Genomic DNA, 20,853 nt, shown 5'->3' with positions numbered 1-20,853 from the left:
ATGCTAGCTCCACAAAAATAGTTCCGAATTTTGACATATTTTCACCGACTGTCAACAATGCAAAACTGCTAGAGTTGCTACGCATATTTTAATCGACTTACAGAAGATTTTAAATAAAATATTTAAGGTACCGTTGTTTGTTACTTTTTAATCATGAAAACACGTGCAGATGGACAATCATTTTCATTTACACATGATTCCTTACATCTATTGTAATACTGTAGTGTTCACATAACTCAGTCTACATGGGCGCAGTATGAAATGCATACAACAAAGAAATAGAGTAATGCATACAACATAGGCAAAGAAGGGTTTTCACATTTGCATACAACATACACAAAGAAGGATGTTGAGAAACGCATACAATATAGAATATGAACAAAAATATTGACATTGAAATATAATTGTTTAAATCAATAAATTAGTATGTTTATGAGGTTAGTCAAGTGAAAAATAGTTAATTCACTTTATTTTTGAATTTTGCTTTTAAAACTAAAACCTAATTGATTGTTTTTCAAACTTTTTGTTTGGTTTGAATAGGGAAAAGAACCTTATATGAAATCATTAAAATTGGTTTAATAGCTTGAAGGAAACAAAAAGTTTATGAAAACTTTGCAATTGGATGAAATAAAGATTGTATTCATTGTGTGTACTATATAAGCACATTTATGAAACAAAAACATATCATGTCACACTGCATGATTACAATACATCAGATATAAAATAAATAGATATAAATAATTTCTCATAAGTAAAGTTAAGCACCTGGTATTTGATAAAAGACATACATGTATTTTCAAGAATTATTGTAAATTATATGTAACAATTATAAATTGTATCCAAAATGAACAACACATTTGCATAAATATATTATAAAAAAAATGATGAATACAACAGAGAAGCATGTGGGATGTAAAGAGTTTACATGTACATTTATTTGTTTACTATACTGAGTAATTTTTTACTTAAATATTGCATGAAAAACATAGAAATTCCTCAGTGGTTGTTGAATTATCTGAAGGTGTGTTAACACAATATTTGTTGGTCTTGACGGGTGTGGTGAATTTGACATGCAGGAGAAATTGTTGGGTCCATTTTAAAATTATATTTCCACCGTTCTTCATCCTCACCGAAAAGTGGGAGACATTATATAGTATTACGTACTAAGTAAATGTTTTCTATACAAAATATGTGCTGCTTCCATATGTTTCAAAGAAAGCTTTTGGTAAAGTTTTTGTCATTAACAGTCAAATTAAGGTTGACCAGTATGAAACATTTCTGAAACTGGTTCATTATAATTTCTTATGTTTTCAAGATATACAAAGCTGTCACATTTTTCTTTTTCTGGTAATGGTTCTATTTTAGGGATTTTATGAATTCAATTTGCCTCAAACTTTAATGAAAATTTTTTTTTTTCCTGCTTTGGAGTCCTTCATGTTAATGAGTAATTTTGGCGTTAATGCAGAGTGAAAAAAGGCTTTTTTTGCTTTCCCGGAATTTTGTGTTTTAGTTTGGCGTTAAACTTAATGAGTTGTCTAGATTTACAAAATCATCAAATTCAATAAAGATTGAGATCAATACACAGAAGCTGTGTACTATATACAGATTGGTGGGGGTCATTTATCCAATAAAATAAAGGGTCACTTGTCCAGTAAAATACCAGTTATTGGAGATAACTTATGTGTATTGTCTGCCATAAGGTGTCCAAATGACATAATCATGATTCATTAATGACATAATCATGATTCATTATATATTTTTCATTTGTCACCTAACACCTATCTTTATGGCATCTCTTAAATCAACGATGTGTGAATAAAGAACAAACAAACGATTGCATAGCCCCTGCTATCATGGATAATAGGAGTATTGTCTCAGAATTTTGGTGAGTTTATAATAAGGAAGTCAATAAATGAAATCAAAGGATTGTCACAAGACAGCATATAGGTCAATAAAGATTAAGATCAATACACAGAAGCTGAGTAAGATACACAGATCAGAAGAAGATAGTCAATAAACGAAATAAAAGTTTCTACAGATTCTACACATATGGGAAACACACATCTTTACGATTTTAAATCATTCATTTTAATTGCTCCAGAAAATCGTATATTTGTTATTTCTCAACTCATTTTATTGAAAAGAAAACACTATAACACGATTTATCCAAGGACTCTGTCTTTACTTTCCCCGATTTCAAAGTCTTCATAAAAGAAATAATAAATTGTTTCTTTATAAATCTAGATATTAAACCATTAAACCAATTTTAATGATTTGAAATAAGGTTCTTTTCCCTATTCAAACAAAACAAGAAGTTTAAAAAACAATCAATTAGGTTTTAATTCTAAAAGCAAAATTCAAAAATAAAGTGAATTAACTATTTTTCACTTGACTAAACTCATAAACATAATAATTTATTGATTTAAACAATAAAATTTCACTGTCAATATTTTTGTACTTATTCTATGTTGTATGCGTTTCTCAACATCCTTCTTTGTGTATGTTGTATGCAAATGTGAAAACCCTTCTTTGCCTATGTTGTATGCGTTACACTATTTCTTTGTTGTATGCATTTCATACCAACCCGTCTACATGTAACTTGTCAGTAATATTCAGTGATGTATCTGCTTCTGTCTCAATACTATGAAGAATCAGTTATGAGGCAATGACAGCAGACACTACTAGAGGAGTGCACTTGTCTCACTTCTGTTAAATGATATTCAAATGTTCATTCTTAGGATGATGGGAACCTTGGAGGGAAAGTGCTCCCGTTGCTTGGCTCGCACCCACACTAGCACGGCACTCTTACCAACTGAGCTAACTGGGCTGCTGGTTCTTACCCTCACACACACTACACTCCTCCCCCATAGACTTTAAATAAACTCCTGCCTATAATTTCTGAAACCAGTAAAGTAAACCTAGAGAAAAAGTGCACTTAGGGTGGGGCTTGAACCCACTACCGCAGGAACACTAGCGGGGCTTGAACCCACTACCGCAGGAACACTAGCACAGTGCTCTAACCAACTGAGCTAACCAGGTGGTAGTCCAAAGAATTGTACGTTGACAGATTTTTTTTAAAGATTTTTGATATGGCAAATCCTTCACGTACAAATTGTTTTTTATCAAAACTGGGTAGTTGTTCCGATCTGGATTCCGGGTTGAAGCATATTGTGTCCAAAATGTATCATAAAACAAGAAATATTACTAGATAATGTTATTTTATATTAGTTCTGTGCACAAAATATAAATATCCAACAAATAATTATGAGTTTGATGGGGTTTTCTTCATTTCATTCTATCAAAACATCAAGCAAGGCTGCAGTTCACAGTTTTACAACAATCAGAGCACTTCGGTCATGGCCGAGTTGTTACGATTGTATTTACGAGGTCTATCACAAAGCTTGTCGGAGGTGGCCGAGTTATTACGATTGGGTCGAGTTGTTCCGCTTGGCATAATTGTTGTCTGTGTCAGTCAAGTTTCGTTTTATTGGAAAGGTAGATCATGTGTTTAATGCTTGTTTTGTGCAAAAAAGCTTTGAACTTATATGGTAAAATATGAATATAAACATTTATTATCCATTTCAAACATAAAATACTTCACTAAATACAATTTTAATATTTTTCAAACCCACCCAGTTTTTGCACAAACCCGTTTAGATGTTAGGGATTGGAGGAATCCCGTACAACGCGTTTATTATTTTAGACTAACCAGGCGGATGTAACATGTTTCCTCCCAGGTTTTCTTGACTTATTTTTGCAGATAACACTACTTGTCAGTAGCAACAATAACGAGTGTTCAGGGATACCTTTTAATCATTTTGACATTTGTTATGTATTCCTCCCTGTGTGCGGCATGTATGACATCATTTATCATGTGGTAAACACACTGCTTTTAGGTGGTTCAAATTTTCAACAGATTTCATCAAAAAAAATCTTGTATCAATCAGTTTTGCTTGGAAGGATTTATTATTATAATGTATATCTGCTCAGAATGTTAGATGTTTAAAAGTCAATGTCACCTTTATATTTCACAAGGCTTTTGTTTTCTTGTGTAATAGTTTAATGACCTGAAGTAAAATCTTAATGATTAAGAATGAGAGGAGTGAGCGTAGCAAACAAGCCATTCTTAATCATAAGATATAACATCAGGTCATCTAAATGACTAAGAATACTACCTCATTGATAAAAGGTAAGTACCTTTTTAAGCTATGAGAGAGAGAGAGAAGGGATTGTTCAGAGCCAAGAAGTAAGAAAATTGACCAAACAAATTATTTTTTTGACCAGCATCATGTCAGATGATAAGCGTCGTGGTGAGGAGTCGGTGGAGGATGGTGGACCAGGTCTTGTGTATATGCCGTTTGTGGTGAACGAGGAACTCCTAGATAAGCTACGACTGCTCAACTATGAAACAGAGTTTATCAAACCCCTCAACATGAAGAATTTTAGCAGGTTAGTTAAATTACTAAGAGTGATTTTTATTTAAGTACAAACATTTTAAATAGAAATATAATTATAAACCTTACAGCTGGGATCCTAGTAAGAGTTCTGAAACTGTATAGCTGCATTTTTCCATTCACTCACTTTCATATTGGAGGCCCAAGAAGTTTCTTTGTCCAGATTGGTTTTACTTGTAAATGGATGAATGGGAAACGAGTTTGATTTTAAAAATGGTTTACCAACAAAGAAATTTTAATAGGGCCTCATAAAGTGTCACAATTGTGATCATGGAACTTGTGCATTTGTCAGTGAAAATAATGCATACATTTCTACTTTTGTCATAAAGAATAGAAGAAAAAATCAATCTTAGAGTGATTTGTCTTGAAGGAATCAAAGTGTTACTAAAAGGCGATATTACATTGTCCATTGTTAATAACCCAGACTGATGCCAGTTGCTAGATGAAATAATCCCCCAATTTACTAAGTTGTTAAAAATATTGACTCACACAATAAAAGCATTTGACTTTCCCAGGCACTATTTTGCTATTGCCACAAATTCTGGAGAGCAGTTCTTCATGTTCACATCACTGTCTGCCTGGCTACTGAGATTGGCAGGAAGGGACTTTGAACAGCCACAAGAGGTATGGCAAATGAAAATACCAACGAGCCTTGCGTGATATTAGAAAGCCATAATTAAAGATATCATAACTTTCTTTTCCACTTATTTCATAATGCATTTGATTATAACTGTGATTTGTAATCACCAATGATAAAGGTTGTTGTTGTTGTTAGTACTTTTTTAAATTATTGTGAACTTTGTTGAAGTTAACAACATAGTTAATATCATTGTTGTAAGCATTGAAATTGAAGGTACATGACATTTGAGACAATGTTTCATTTCTGCTTGTTTGATTTAAATGCATGTGAACACAGTATATAGTATTTCACCTTTAAAAGTTTGCAACGATGTCATTAACAAAAATTAACTTTATTTCAATTTGAACAATATGCCCATTGTATGAAATAGTTGACATGCTTCTGATATATGTTTTTTCTTGATGATACATGTAACTTAACAGATTTCTGTCTTGTGATTATTCGACCACATACTTTGATCTAAAGAAGATCTTAATTATATTTTGTTGAAATATGTAATAATAACTTATATTTTTTTCTATTCTGACATTCATGCTACATTCTGTAGTGTTTTTTTTCATTAAAAGATCACACCTTTGTCATTCTTTTTCAGTATGATGACCCAAATGCCACCATTTCTGGCATCATTGCTGAAGTTAAGAAATTTGTAAGTACCTTGAAATAGTAAACCAAATCCCTAACCCATTTGTGTTTTCCCACCCTTTCATATTTCATAAAGCACATCTGTTATATTGGAATGCTTATGTTTGTTAATGTTAGTGATAAAAGCCGAACACATCTAACTGTGAACCCATACTTTAACAAATCTTAGAACTGTTTAGTTTGAAGGTACCTGTTCACATTTTATGGGCCATTTCAGTAAATAAGTTAACAGTATCTACATGTTAAAAATGATTCAATGTTTGATAGTTCACTAAAATGCTGGCCTCTGTTTCAATAAAGATATTAGTAAAGTGAAATTATCATAGGGCCAGAGTTTCATTGTTTTGCTGTATATTTGTGTGACCAGTGTTAAAGTTGAAAACAAAGCTGAAAACATGAAATAAAAACAAGAACAAACTTACTGCATTTTATCATGTCCTTATGAATTTAAGAGTTTGCAAGTATTGACAAAGATTTTTAATGAAACAGGCCCCTGCCTCTTTGCAAAACATTCATTTTCTTTTCATAAAATAAGGAAAATAAGGTATGGAAATAGTTAAAGTTTAAGTTAAATATGTATTGACATAGTTGTTGTTGGTTTTAAACTTTAAAGTTTTAGCAAAAAATCATAAGTTTATGTTATTTTAACTTTCAGCTCATAAAGAGTTAGTTATAAGTTCTTTCAAACTTTGTTATTTTATCTTTGGCTCAAAAATAGTTAGTTTTATGTTCTTTTAATCTTTAGCTCCAAAATATTTTGTTTTAACTGCCTCGGACAAAAATGTTAAGTTAAAATTTCTTTGGGCTGAAAATCCTGAGTTTTAATTTCTTTAACCTTGGGCTCAAAAATAGTAAGTTTAAGTTCTTGTAACGTTTGGCTCAAAATTGTTAGCTTTACTTCATTTAGCCTCAGCTTTACAGGTTGTCAACAGGTATCTTTACCTTTCTTTTCATTTGCTGTTTCCTGCACAAAATTGTCTCTTTTGTCCTTTACTCATATATTTGTCCTTTACTCATATATTTGTCCTTTACTCATATATTTGCTCATATATTTGTCCTTTACTCATATATTTGTCCTTTACTCATATATTTGCCTACATTTGAAGGGTCAAAAGACCCGAAAACAATCTGGCAATCATCCTTCCAATCCTGACACTTTCGTTATAAATGTAAGTATGCCATTCAGTAGTTCATTTAACAAGCTAACTAGTTACTGTTAGGACAGAGCATTTTATTAATTTTTAATTTTTATAAAATTTTGTTCATAAATTTTGTTTTGGGGATTAGATTAAAAATTGCTAGTTTTGCAACAGAGATTTTAATAGCAGTGTTAACTTATGATGGATACAATGTAGAGTTTCATGTTAGAGCAGAATATCTAAACAGATTTGTATTTTAACCATATAGGGAGATGGACAAAATCCCCCCCTGGACCAAATTCCACCATCCCAACCCAGACAAAGTCCCCCTGGACCCAAATCCACAATCCCAACACAGAAAAAATCCCCCTGGACCAAATTCCACCATCTTCAACACAAATAAATCCCCCTGGAACAAATTCCACCGTCTTCAACACAAATAAATCCCCCGGGACCAAATTCCACCATCTTCAACAAAAATAAATTCCCCTGTACCAAATTCCACCATTTTCAACACAAATAAATCCCCCCAGACCAAATTCCACCATCCCATCACAGACGAAATCCCCCCTTGACCAAAATCCACTATCCCAACACAAACAATATTCCCCATAATTTATTCATGTCACTTCATGTATTTTTTAAGCTGAAAAGAATTTCTTTTTTACATTTTAATGACAACATTTCTACTTAGATACAACATAACAGATAGTTTAAAAGCAAGGGGTAATTTGTCCAGCTGGACAAATAAGGGGGGGATATTGTACATGTATTTCAAACTATTTTCAATATAACATTTAACTTTTGTGTGATATTAGCATGAAGATTAGCATTATTAGTAAAGAGAATAGTACTGTACTACAGTCAAAACGTTTTTTGCAATGATGTTTTGACCCTCGGAAATACTTTGAGATAACAAACATTTGATATAACCGAAATACAAAATATGTAGCACCAAACCGACATATTCACGTTGAAATTCTGTTCTCTGTGATATTTACATCCGCCATTTTGTAATATTTTGCAGTTTTGAAAACAGCAAACTTGATATTAGAAATAAAAATGGAAATTCTCGGCTTCTATGATGACTTCGTACCTCTCAATTTATGATTTTGCTGACAATTTCCTTTTCGTAACCTTACTCGCCATGGCCGATTCAGATGTACCCAAGGATTTTATACCCGTCCTTTTCTGAATTTGTGACAGGAGCAGTGGTACAGGCATCTCACAATTTGAAGTTGATACATTCTGTGCCCATTTTAGGATTTAAGCTAATTAAGCAACATGATGCAAGCTGTCACCTTCAGTTTAACCTGCACTTCGATATAAGGAATGAAGGAAATGTGTGAAATTTAACCTCAGTGACTGAAATATGACCTAGATATAGCGAATATTCAGGATAAAAAAATCTACATTAGTAAAATTGTTTTATAAAGAAACAGAAGGACAAGGAAAAAAAGGTTTGACATAACCAGAAAACCAAGATTAATTACAGAGTTCGACAACTTTCGACTGTAATTGCTTATAATTAAAAATATGATGTCCTATGTACTCTGTAAAGCTTTTTAGTTAGAAAATTGTGTAAATATATATTACTTAAAGCTATTTTAAACTGAAGACTGATGTAATCTCGAGGGCCCTGTTTCAAAAAGATATCTAAGTTTTAAACCTTATGCTGCTTAAGAGTGGTCAGAGAACAACAGATGTTACTGGCAGAATCCATAGACAATAAAAAAATTGTACTCTTTTTAATGAAATTCAGTTAATGCTTAAAACTGGGTTAAGCCTTGATATTTACAATCTCAAGTCTCACGATCTTTACTGAAACACTGGGCCCTGAGGCTTTAATTTATATTTTGTTTTGTGCAAATCCACGTACTTATTCAAGAATTTATAACCTGGTATTTTATTCAAATTAATGAAGACGACTATAAATTAATGAAATTAAAGCTTTCTGCAGTACACATTCTTGTATTTTCACATTGTAAAAGAATTGATATTGGTACATGTGATAAAGGTTATTATCTATATAATCATTAATAAAATTTTACTAAAATAGAATTATGTAAAGTATTAATATAACTGTAATGTACTAAGCTATTGAATGATAAATTATTTATATGACTGCTTTGGTCAATTTTCAAAATGCCAAATTATTGGGATTTCATTCTCTCTTTTTTTGGCCATAATTTCAGAAAATAACAGGTCGTATTAAGACATCATAAATTTGTAAATACTTTTCAGCCCTTTTGTGCAAGAGAATTACTGTATTTATACTGTGTGTAATGTCTCTCAAACAAGGTTCAATTTTATTCTATCATAATGACTTTATACATTAGATGTTAAATATTAAGATTAAATCTTGAAATTAGAATTGAAAGCTTTCAGTTATTAAGATTGATTCTAAGGTATTTGCATTTAAAATGATAAGAAGTACCTTGAAAGGGATAAAGATTGCTTTAGAAAGGTATTCAACATGTCATCTAAGCCCGAAACCCTTATTTTAGGATTGGGATTTTCTATCTGTTTTCATCCATGTTCAGAAGTGTCTGTGTTTTTGTTGGTTCCAAATTGCATTGCCCAATTTGAAATACAGACTATTTCTTAATACCACTCCTCAATGGTGTTGTTTCAGAACTACTCTGTAGACTTCCCTCCTTCCAAACTGAAGCAAGGCGCTGGGGAACATTGTCTGTACATCTTGGACAGACTCGCAGACGAGGCATTGAAGCATACAAACTTCAGATGGGGAAAGTATGTCATTTGATCTGGAGTTGTGTACATCAAGCCAACATAACAAAAAAAATAGTCATAATTTATTATTAAAGTTAGAAAGGGTACTCATGGAAATTCTTCATGATTGCATTATGACAAGCAGAAATAGTTTGCATTGTTGAAATGATGTAAGGAAGAAATATATTGTCATGGTTTTGTGTGATTGTGGCCATTGTGAAACATGATTTAGAGGTCATGGTGGTAATCAAAGTGTGTTTTGTTTAAACATAAAACTTGAAATTTTGTATTATTCAATAATATGGAACTTCCAAATGCATGAAATGACCTTTTTTCTTGTCGCAGACTAATCACAGTTTGATTTATTCTGAATCATCAAAACACAAGAAAAATCAGTGGAAATAGGATTGATGTTATATCTGATCTAGTTTGCTACCATTTCAATTCATATATAATATACCGTACTACTTCATAGCATCCATGATCAACAGTTTGACCATTTTTGCATTCCAGACCGGAGTATCCAGAGGAGGAGATGGAAGAAGAGAACATTGTTGAGGATGATGCTGAGCTTACACTCAACAAGGTGGAAGACAACATATTTGGGGTAAGTTTACGTCTTTAACAAAGAAAATTGTCGAGGAACTGTCAACTGCGTCAGATTAAATATACAGTAGCCTTTGTCTATAAATCTGATTTAATTTTTTGCGGTGTCATGACCGTTGACTAGCTAAATAAAATGGATGAATGTAGGCATCTGCTGGCATTGGCATGCCATGCTCTTTTGTCTTCTAGAGTTTTTAAGGTCTGCTAGCACCCCAACTGGCTGCATTATGTCATGATTCACTGCTTCTTTCACGCTGTTTAAAAAGGAGTTTTACCCTCGTCATTCAATGATCATTTTACAGAATTAAAAAAAAAGAAGTCAAAAATTGATGGATAATGTTTTTGAAAAAATATTGAGGACTTTGTCATAAGGCAAGCATTGAATCAAGTGATTTATTGGTAAAATGATTTATTCACAATGAATATGACATTGTGATATTTGTTTCCTTAGGCTGGTGGGGACGAGGATGAGTTTGAAGATGATGAACCTATGATGGACCTTGAGGGTCTCCGCAAACTCAACCAGAAGGTATTGAAACTAAACATTGCATTTCTTACTGGTAATTTGTATTACTATCAACAGCATTTCAAGTTTTGTCTCTGCTTAAGTCAAAAGGTAAGACAATTTACTCCAATACATGTCCAAAGAAGGTTAATTTTAAGTCTTATATTTGGAAATGTAAAAGATATTGTACATGAAAAAGCTGTTTGTTTCATACAAAAAACTGTAATGTAAGCATATGTGTAGCAGTGTTCGAAATTCGCAGTAGCCCGATAGCCCGAGGCTACCAAATTTCAGCTGGGGCTACCGATTTTGCACAGAAACTAGCCCGACCGGGCTACCGTTTTTTCCTTATGTAATTTAGAAAAAAACTGCCAATTAAACGCGTTACGCATCGTGTTTTTTATACGCAAAGCCTTATTATTCAAGTATGCGTCCTTCAAGGCGACTGGAGCGACTATGTCGCCTTGACAACGGCGAAGTCGGATTCGCCGAAATTCACGATGATAAAAAAGCTTAGTAATTATCGATCATTTTCTAACCAGTAACTGTGTCTATTAGCAGCAGTCAAACTCTATGACGTCATTAACTCCGCCCATTATGTAAATTAACGGATAAAGTTGGCAGTTTTCGACAACAACGATGGCTATGAAAATCAACAATGCTAAAATAGCAATATCAACATTGATATTTTATTTATTTCAGTTAAATATATTTTATTTATTAGCTAAAAAAGTTTTAAATGCGAACAGAACATAATCATTCTACAAAAGTTGTCTTAAATGCGGAGGAAACAGGTGCCCGCTTACTTCCTGACAAATTTAATCAAAGTGAAAGGAGAACTGTCGGATATAGTTAACTCGTTGTCTGTGTACAGTACAGTAAGCCTAAGGTTCTATTTTATACATTTGAATAGCTTTGCCATTCATTTTTAAAGAACAATTATAGGAATATTGGCAATATAAACATCGATATATTTTTGTTATTACTTCTGAAACTTGAGAGTGAAACTGAAAGTTGAAAAGAGAAAAATGTCATTGCACAATCGCTGGTGCATATCAGATTTGACAAGGATGCATTGGATAACAAAACTTATAGTACATGCATAACTCTTTCCATTAAATAAATGATATGTCCAGAAAATATTTTTCTCTTTTTTCTCGTATTACCTTTTTGAACACTTAATTAGTTACTGAACTTTTGATGACAACACTAATATATGTATGACTATAATTTATTATTGACGCATTGTTCAGATTGGGGAGCATTTATTGAAACTGTATGAGCGTGCTTGATTAGATGATCAGAATCGTTGCGGAATCGTATCTATACTTCCAAAAATTATTCCGAACGAGTGATACTTTTAAGTGTTTAAGTTTGGGCTAGTGAAATTGGTTTCGGGCTAGTAAAATTTCCTCTCTGGTAGCCCGAATGGGCTAGTGGATTCAAAGCCGAATTTCGTACACTGGTGTAGTACACCCATCACTGGACCAAAGATAATTTTTGAGTGACATGTAAATCTTTGGTCAACGGAGAAAAACTGACAATTGCTGAACTAGTTCGTGTTTTCAATGCTTTGCAATGCTTTAAGTTTCACCTGTGTTACATTACAGATACAAAGGGATTACATTGTTGTTGTTTTTCAATCAATAGCTTTAAAATGACTTGTTGTAGAGACTTTAAAATTAGCATGCACATTTGTGCATGGAGGACCCCTTTGGATTTTGGGTTTAGTAGGTCAAAGGTCAAATATTGAGAACTCCTGAAAGGTTACACATCCGAGTCTTTGAATACAAGTGTTTGACATCTGATCTTACAGAATGATGAGACATCCAAGCCTGAGGAGATCATGGAATCCACTACAGATGCAGCTGACTGGAAGATGGAAGTGGAACGGGTTCTACCACAACTCAAGGTCACCATTAGGACAGATAACAAGGTCAGATACTTTTTCTTAAATAAACTGTCATAAAAATGATGTGGTCTGATACAAATGTTGGTATAATATGAAGTCTGTATTGTTTAAGGTAAATGTTGTACAATCTTGTCTTACCATGCATATACTAAATTTTAATGTACGGGTTATTACTATCAGTGTATGATATATTTTGAAACATTCACTTTTGGTGTTCACAGGGTGAAATATATTGCCATCTTACACTGAAACAAATAATTTTCTTTTTATTATATGCCTAAATTGAAGTTAAAAGTCATTTAATTACTCTTTAGAAAAACATGCTAATTTGTATGGGTACGTAACATCATTCCATAAATGTTGTCATTGAAATGGTGTCCCAGCCCAGTGCACAGTGACATTTGATTTGGAACTGAGAGTGTGCTAAAATTTCAAAACAGTGAAAAATATCTATTTGATATTTTCACTGTTTGAAATTTTATTTCACTGATTTATCTCTATAAACCACTGTAAAGCATATAATAAAAAAATACTTGTTAATTTGGTCTGCACCTAATATGTAGAAAATATCAAAATATGTGTTTTAAGTATTTTTATTATACTTTCAAACATCCCACCCAAGTGTTAGCAGTGAATAACCTTCTTAGGATAGGCTCAGATGAACTTTTCTGTTCAAACAGTTGCATGTTTGAATTGTTATTATTACATTATCATACTTCAGTATGGTTCATTTGTAAATTTGTTTACATGAAATGATACACCATTTGTTTACCCATATCTAGGACTGGAGGGTTCATGTCGAACAGATGCACCAACACAAAGATGGCATTGAAACCTCCCTCACCGAGACGAAAACCTACTTAGACAAACTCCATGACGAGATCACACGGACGTTGGAGAAGATTTCTAGTCGTGAAAAGTACATCAATAACCAGTTAGAGCACCATTTATCCGAGTTCCGAGGGGCACAAGATAGTCTTGCAGAAACTAAGGAGCGATATCGTCAAGCGAGTGGTGGAGTTACTGACAGGTCAAGGCTATTGGCAGAGGTATAAATGCTTGTTTGTTGTTTTTATCTCTACTGGCTAAAGGCCAGAAGAGCTTAACGATGGTAATGTGTATATAGTATGTGCTTCCGTGCGTCTATAAACAATTCCTTGTTAACACGATACAGCCTTCAGTTTTGATTTTATCTTGATGAAACTTGTACAATATCTACATATCCATTACAGCTCGGTTCGTTTCGAAAACCAGCCAGATCCTCCCATACTTGCCTAGATTATGGGCCTTGATAGTATAAAAAATCACTGCGCCTGTAAACAATTCCTTGTTAACATGATACAGCCTTTAGTTTTGATTGCATCTCGATGAAACTTGTACAGTATCTAGATATCCATTAGAGCTTGGTTCCTTTCGAAAATCGGCCATATCCGCCTATGCATGCCTAGATTATGGGCCTTGATAATATTAAAAAATGCTATTGTGTAAACAATTGCTTGTTAACACAATATAGTATTCAGTTTTGATTGTATCTCGATGAAACTTGTACAGTATTTGGATATCCATTAGAGCTCAGTTCCTTTCGAAAACCAGCTAGATTTGCTATTGCATGCCTTGATTATGGGCCTTGAAATGATTAGATTATGGGCCTTGATGGTATAAAAAAATGCTATTGTGTAAAAAATGCTTGTGAACATGATACAGTTTTCAGTTTTGAGTGTATCTCGATGACACTTGTACAGTATTCAGATATCCATAAGAGGTTGGTTCTTTTCAAAAACAGTGATGCTGACCACACAAACCCAACCAAGTAGAGCATAGGCCCTTTTGGGCCTCTTGTTTTATTCCTTTTCTTATGGTCTTTAAGTTGGACTTTACTTATACAAATTATTGAAATGCAGTGTATATGACAAAACCTTGAAAAAAGTTCATTTGAGTAGATTTAAGATCGAATCTGCATATTTGTCAACATTTTATTCATGATTTTAAACAGTATCAGAATTTGAATTGAAGATGAAAGATTAAACTGGGAAACAATTTAGAATTGTCGAGTATATTAACATTGACAATATTATCAGATGTATTAAGTTTACTAGTTACATTGTCAAGACAATGTAATGAAATTGTTAACATTGCGAGGTGTATTAACACAGTCAGGTGTAGTGACTATGTCAACATTGTCAGGTGTATTAACATTGTCAGCATTGTCAGGTGTGTTAACATTGTCACCATTGTTTCTCAGGTGTCAGAGGAGCTGGAGAAGGTGAAGATGGAGATGGATGACCGTGGATCCAGTATGACGGACGGAGGTAGGTCACATTTCAATAGCACCATAAGACTAAATTCATTTATTGTTCAGCATTGTTGGGTGAGGAGGTCTATAGCATTCAGAATGATAGCTTTTGCCCAAAATCAAAATTTAGTAATGAAATGTGTTTTAATGGGGCTTAATTACTAAAATGACCAATATTTGAGTGAGGAAATTATCTACAGAGAGAATTCTGTACTACCCTTTACAATGTCCCCTTTTTCCCATATCGCCCTGTACCTCCTCTGCAACACCCTGTCCTTTTTAAAACTAGCTAAACCTATCTATATAATCATCACCATTTTTTCCCTACAGCTCCATTGGTGAAGATAAAGCAGGCCATTGGCCAACTCAAGAAGGAAAATACAAACATGGATATCCGGATGGGTGTAGTGGAACACATTTTATTGCAGGCCAAACTCAAAGACAAGACGTCCCAAAGCAAACAGGCCCATACCACAGCGGCCCCAACTTCTTACTGAGGGAGAGTTTGTGCTGTTTGACCTACATAAATTATTTTTGACTTAGTGATTTAGACATGATTTGAAGTCATATAAATGAAAAATCTGATAGCACAGTGGCAACTTAAATACCTACACTAATACAAGACATACCAAAGCAAGCTTGTACATTCCATTGTGGCCCTAACCTCATACTGAGAGGACGGCTTGACTTATAGATCTGGTTTTGTATGACATACCATTTCGGTCTTAGGTTGTCTTCTTAAGGTTGATATGTTTAATGTAGATGTATATCTCTTTATGATATAGAGTTGCACCTCAAAGTATACATATATAACTGCATATCCTCCATATTTATTGGTGGACCTCTAAATTTATGCACTTTACGATTCTCTAAATCAGATGGATTCTTCTGATTGCTTCAAGGGACTTTTAACCCAAATGGTACGTCATAGTTTTATAATTTCAACATGCATGTTGGTTGTCTCATATTATTTACCAGAACTTGTGAGTTAAATGAAAGAAAAACTAAATGATGTCTTACTAAAGTAAAATTACGTATTGCATGTGACATTAATTTATATCAAATTTTAAATACACATATCTGTGTGATGATTGATTCTATTCTAGACTAAGGTAACTTAGAATTTTGTTTTGTGAAGTTTTCTGTATAAATATATAGCACTAATTTAACATAGAATGGGAACATGTCAGAAAGATATTCTTTAACAAAGATTTTTGAGAATGTTTTTTTGTTGAAATTTGCTTGAAATTTTGCTTGTAATTTATAGCTTAGTTATTCCTGAAATTGGGACCAAAATGCTGTTTAGTTGAATGACAACCAGGTACTCTATGGTTAAGATGAGCTGGCCGAAATTTCTCGAAAGTTCTTCACTTCAAGAAGTATATTTCATTAAGCCAAATTTCTTAATTAATCTTCATTTTACTCAATAAAAATGAATTTTCTTTTCCTTCCTAAAACTCTAAGAATGAATATACTACACAATTACACCAAAACAAAAAAGTGAGCTTAGTTTAGCTTCATCCTGCTATAAGGGATTTTTTCTAGAATTTGGGCCTGGTGTTTAAAACTAAATGCTTGTAAATGTGCTCAACATGAAGAGCATGTTCTATTTGAGAGACCAGTTTGTTGAGAATATTCTCAATGTTACAATTCCGTCCATTTTTTGAAGAAAAAGATCTGTGTTAGATCTTGAATATATATGTTTTATTCATTTACTTGTGATTTGTTATTATTACTTAAAAATCTAATTAGTTTGTGACTCAGGTTGTGAGTAGTGAGATGAAAACTACTGATTATCTTAACTTATATGATGTCTTCAAATCAAAAAATAAAAATACTGATTAATCCTCTTATTATTTTATGTATTATACTTCTGTGTGGCCAGAATTGTTTTCATTAGAAAAAAAAAACTGTTGTATTTTAATAAGCAAGCAGGAATCCAACATGATTGAAATTGTTTAAAATAATTCGCTCCATACGGCACAAACTTATTGAAAATAAAATTTATTTATGACCTTATTAAAGATGTAAAATGAATGTTTCATACTGTTGTTTCCTGGCATGAAAGGTGAGCGTTAGGTCAATAAAAACAGTTGAGGTATTGTCTTTGCCTTCGTGTCATCGCCGTTGTGCAAAACCCCTGGCCATAACTCAACAACCGTTCCAAGATATTCAAATGAAACTTATTTAACATTTTGCCATAGACAATGCGCACATGTATAATAAGTGACTAACTATGGCGTAAATAATTTCGTGTATTAAGTTATGCACCTTGCTTGACTAAAAACAACACTTACAACAGCAAAAACAACAACAACAACAGCAGCAATAATTGACAAGCCTTGGCGTTCGCTCCGCGGCGCTCTTGTTTCATACAGTAAAACACTTGAGAGGGAGCATGATGCACCAGTCAATTGTAACCACGGCCCCCAGGTCCGGGGGTATACCGGGGATAGCCGGGGAAATGGGAACAAACTGCTGGTAAAATCCCCGCACCCCAGGGACCCTAGGTTAGGCCCATCCCCGCCATTTTTGGCGCAAAGACAAAACCACCGCATTCACCAGGCACTGCGTGGCCACCTGGAAGGTAAACACAGCCCATATCCCCGGTATACCCCCGGACCTGGGTGCAGTGGTTACAATTGACAGGTGCATAGATAATATCACCTATATGTATATGCAAAATAAGTAAGACAGTTGTTTGATCAGAGGTTGGAATCAAGATATCTTCGGGAAACAAATTAAGTAAGAGCATGCCGGATAGGAATTGACGTTGGAGGAGGCGTAAGTTAAGGGCACAACCTTTTGACATGCGCCCGTCCCTCATAACCAAGAAGTATATGGTTTAAAATGTTGGCAGGTGGGTTTGGGGTACTCCCCCAATAAATTTAAATAACGATTCCAAGTCGGAAATGATGCATTTCGAGCAAATTTTATTCTTTTTTTTCCGATATTGACGTAAAAAGTTAATTTGGACGATTTTAGTATAAGTATTTGCAATTTCTAATCCCTCGATCAATGAAGTATTTATAACTCTTCTGGCCAACTTCACGATATATTTATTAAGACGATAAGGTACTTGGCCTTCATTAATTCATAGAATCCAACTGGACAGTAATAATCCAAATGGTAACCAAATAGTCCGTCATCAGTTTATTCTGAGACTTTTTTCTTGCAAAGTTTAAATCTAGGCAACCGTGTTAGTGAATTTGTGGTAAGCTGTGACTATATTAATATTAAACACTTCTAACTGATCTCCAACATCTGACTATATTAATATTAAACAGTTCTAACTAATCTCCAACATCTGACTATATTAATATTAAACAGTTCTAACTAATCTCCAACATCTGACTTTATTAATATTAAACAGTTCTAACTAATCTCCAACATCTGACTATATTAATATTAAACAGTTCTAACTAATCTCTAATATCTGACTATATTAATATTAAACAGTTCTAACTAATCTCCAACATCTACTATCTGTCTCCATAATAAAGACCTTATGAAACGTACTGTAGGCGTAAGCTGTTGTAAGTTATGAAACAACCATTAACAATCTCCATCATCTTTTGAACCACAGTGTCTAAACTCCGACACACCCAAGTTTTGTTTTACTATAGTTTATGAAAGTCTGCCCGCCCCAATTGGCTGCATTATGGCTTGACCAGGCCATTACACTTCTTTACTTAGTGCTTTTAAATGTATCATCTAGGTGTTCAAAGTGTCGAGAAACACAATGAGATGAATTTCTCAGTACGTACCACCCTCTTTGTAAACGTTGAAGACATGGAATTATGTTTAAATATAGAAATGATTGTTGGTTAGCCATAACAATGATTGTTGGAAAGCTTTACTCAGGACGTATGTTTTATATTGTTGTAGGGAGGGATATAAGTTTTGTCCGCCTCACTCATAGCGGTGGTGTGAGCCAAACCCAAGTTCAAGCCCAAAAGCGCCCTCCAAAGTGAGTCAAAAAGCCCGCCAATTAAACGTAGATGAAAAAAACATGTGTTATGTATTATGCAGTTAAATGTGATAAGCAAACTCATTTGTTATGATATAATTTATTTCACGAAACTGAGGGCGGGTTTCAGCCCTGTATTGCAAGGGAAATAACTGCTGTAACGTGACCTAGAATACGGAGAGGAGTTATTCATACCAGCAAACACTGATTTTTAAAAGCATGTGTTTTTCTACATTAAAACGCAAGATGAAGTTCTCCGTATTTCCCCGTTCTGTTTCTTTAGGCAGCAGATATCGCATCAAAATGTCTGTGGCCAAAATAGAAGGTGAAAGTGATTAGTTTTCTGAGCTTTATTGATAACTAACTATTGCTAATTCTATATGTTGGTTGCTCCAAACAGTTTAATATGGTCTTCTTTAAGGTTCGTATGGTCCTGCTTCCCTTAGAATTCAGAGGATGAGGGACTAGAGATAAGAAACACCTAATGTTCAATTTACTGTTTCCCAAATATACTTGTATATCTACTTTTCGCTTAAGTTAGTAAGCATAGCTATAAAAACTATCGTCTATTGTTTAAATAACGACGCCCAATATCGTTTCTTTTGAGCGCATAATTAATCCTCCTTTTCAAAACCATTTTCTGCCCAAAGTTCGGTCGGACAAATGTAATTACTGGGTCACATGTGACCACGAGGTCAAATCTTAGATACTTTGAACAGTGAATTATTTGAATCTAGGTTAAGAACCAGCTCATATAAATGATTGGTCTGATTTTGTTTTGAACAGAATGTTAATCTTTGTGAAATCTCATCGCAGTTTTAAGTGGGTCACATGAGGGCAAAACCTAGGTCACTAGGTCAAATCTTAGAAAAGATATTTGGAACATATTAAGGGCAATATATGAAGTCCAATATTTTATGAATCCAAATGATTGACAAGTTTGAAACTGGGTCACATGAAGTCAGAAACTGGGTCAAATTAAAAAAGGTATATATTGGAAGCAAACGGAGGCAATACATCCGCTCCAATATTCCTGCAACTTATATACCAGTATGCCTCGATAAAACGTAACAACGTTGTCGTTAAGAACGCTCCGCCTCTTGATCTCTATATTTAGAAACACAAACAACTTCATGGCTACTACCAAATATATTTACTGTAAGCAGAACTAACTAGAATATTTTGAGTACGAATTTGTGTTTAGGTCACAACAACAACAACAACAACAACAATAACAGCAGCAACAACGACAACAACAACGACAACAACAACAAAATTTACGTTTAGCGTAGTGCAGAACTAAGTATGTCAGTAAATGTGCCAAATGCGGCTACTGTATTCTTTGAGGAATTTAAGAAGGCGCCGAGTAAATCCCGGACACGGTTTGAACTCTTCCATCGTTTCCTTTTTGTTTGTTAAAAAAGTCTTTTATCGAACAAAATACAGTTAATAAAGAGTTTTAATATATTTTTGGTCGAGCATTTGGAACTTTCATATCAGCCCCTCCAATGGATGTGTTTGTTTAGTGTAAGGGCCTTTCAGAGTGCAACGTGGGCGGGAAGGCCAACAATTCAAAACGTTTCAAAAGTTAAGTTTTATTTAGTTTTGAGGAACATTTTTTTCGGGATTAAGACATTCACCCTTTGCGACATGTTTTGGGTTACACAATGAGTTGACCAAATTTTACATAAGAAGATTTTATCAATTTTTTTGATCAAAAAGCATTTGAATTTCTTTCCTGAAAAGTATGTTGACAATATCATATAATTAGTAATGCTCTGGGTGATATATTTTTAGATAAGAAATATATTCAACAAACAAATAAAAAAGTGAGTTTAATTCAGTTCCTGGCTACAAAAAGCCAAATATCTTTCTTAAAATAGTTGCAATCACCAGAAAGCCACTAGCCATTGTTGATTGAATAGTCTTGACTATCACACAAACGTATAAAACATTTCC

General features: G+C 33.6%; 1 protein-coding gene across 1 annotated transcript; it reads left to right on the top strand.

Moving 5' to 3' along the window:
• The first annotated feature begins 12 nt into the window (after window positions 1–12).
• LOC128235423 (intraflagellar transport protein 57 homolog) lies at window positions 13–16,961 on the top strand. The gene is made up of 11 exons (XM_052950244.1): window positions 13–127; window positions 4,285–4,449; window positions 4,970–5,078; window positions 5,687–5,740; window positions 9,511–9,629; window positions 10,122–10,215; window positions 10,666–10,743; window positions 12,536–12,655; window positions 13,414–13,680; window positions 14,874–14,940; window positions 15,255–16,961. Exons 2-11 carry the CDS (start codon window positions 4,289–4,291, stop codon window positions 15,419–15,421), a joined length of 1,236 nt encoding a protein of 411 aa, XP_052806204.1. The 5' UTR covers window positions 13–127; window positions 4,285–4,288; the 3' UTR covers window positions 15,422–16,961.
• The last annotated feature ends 3,892 nt before the right edge of the window (window positions 16,962–20,853 follow it).

This window comes from Mya arenaria, chromosome 5 (genome assembly GCF_026914265.1).
Source record: "Mya arenaria isolate MELC-2E11 chromosome 5, ASM2691426v1".
In the NCBI taxonomy this organism is placed as follows: Eukaryota; Metazoa; Mollusca; class Bivalvia; order Myida; family Myidae; genus Mya; species Mya arenaria.
Note: the sequence above shows the minus strand (reverse complement) of the source record. Positions and strands in the feature narration are given on the sequence as shown.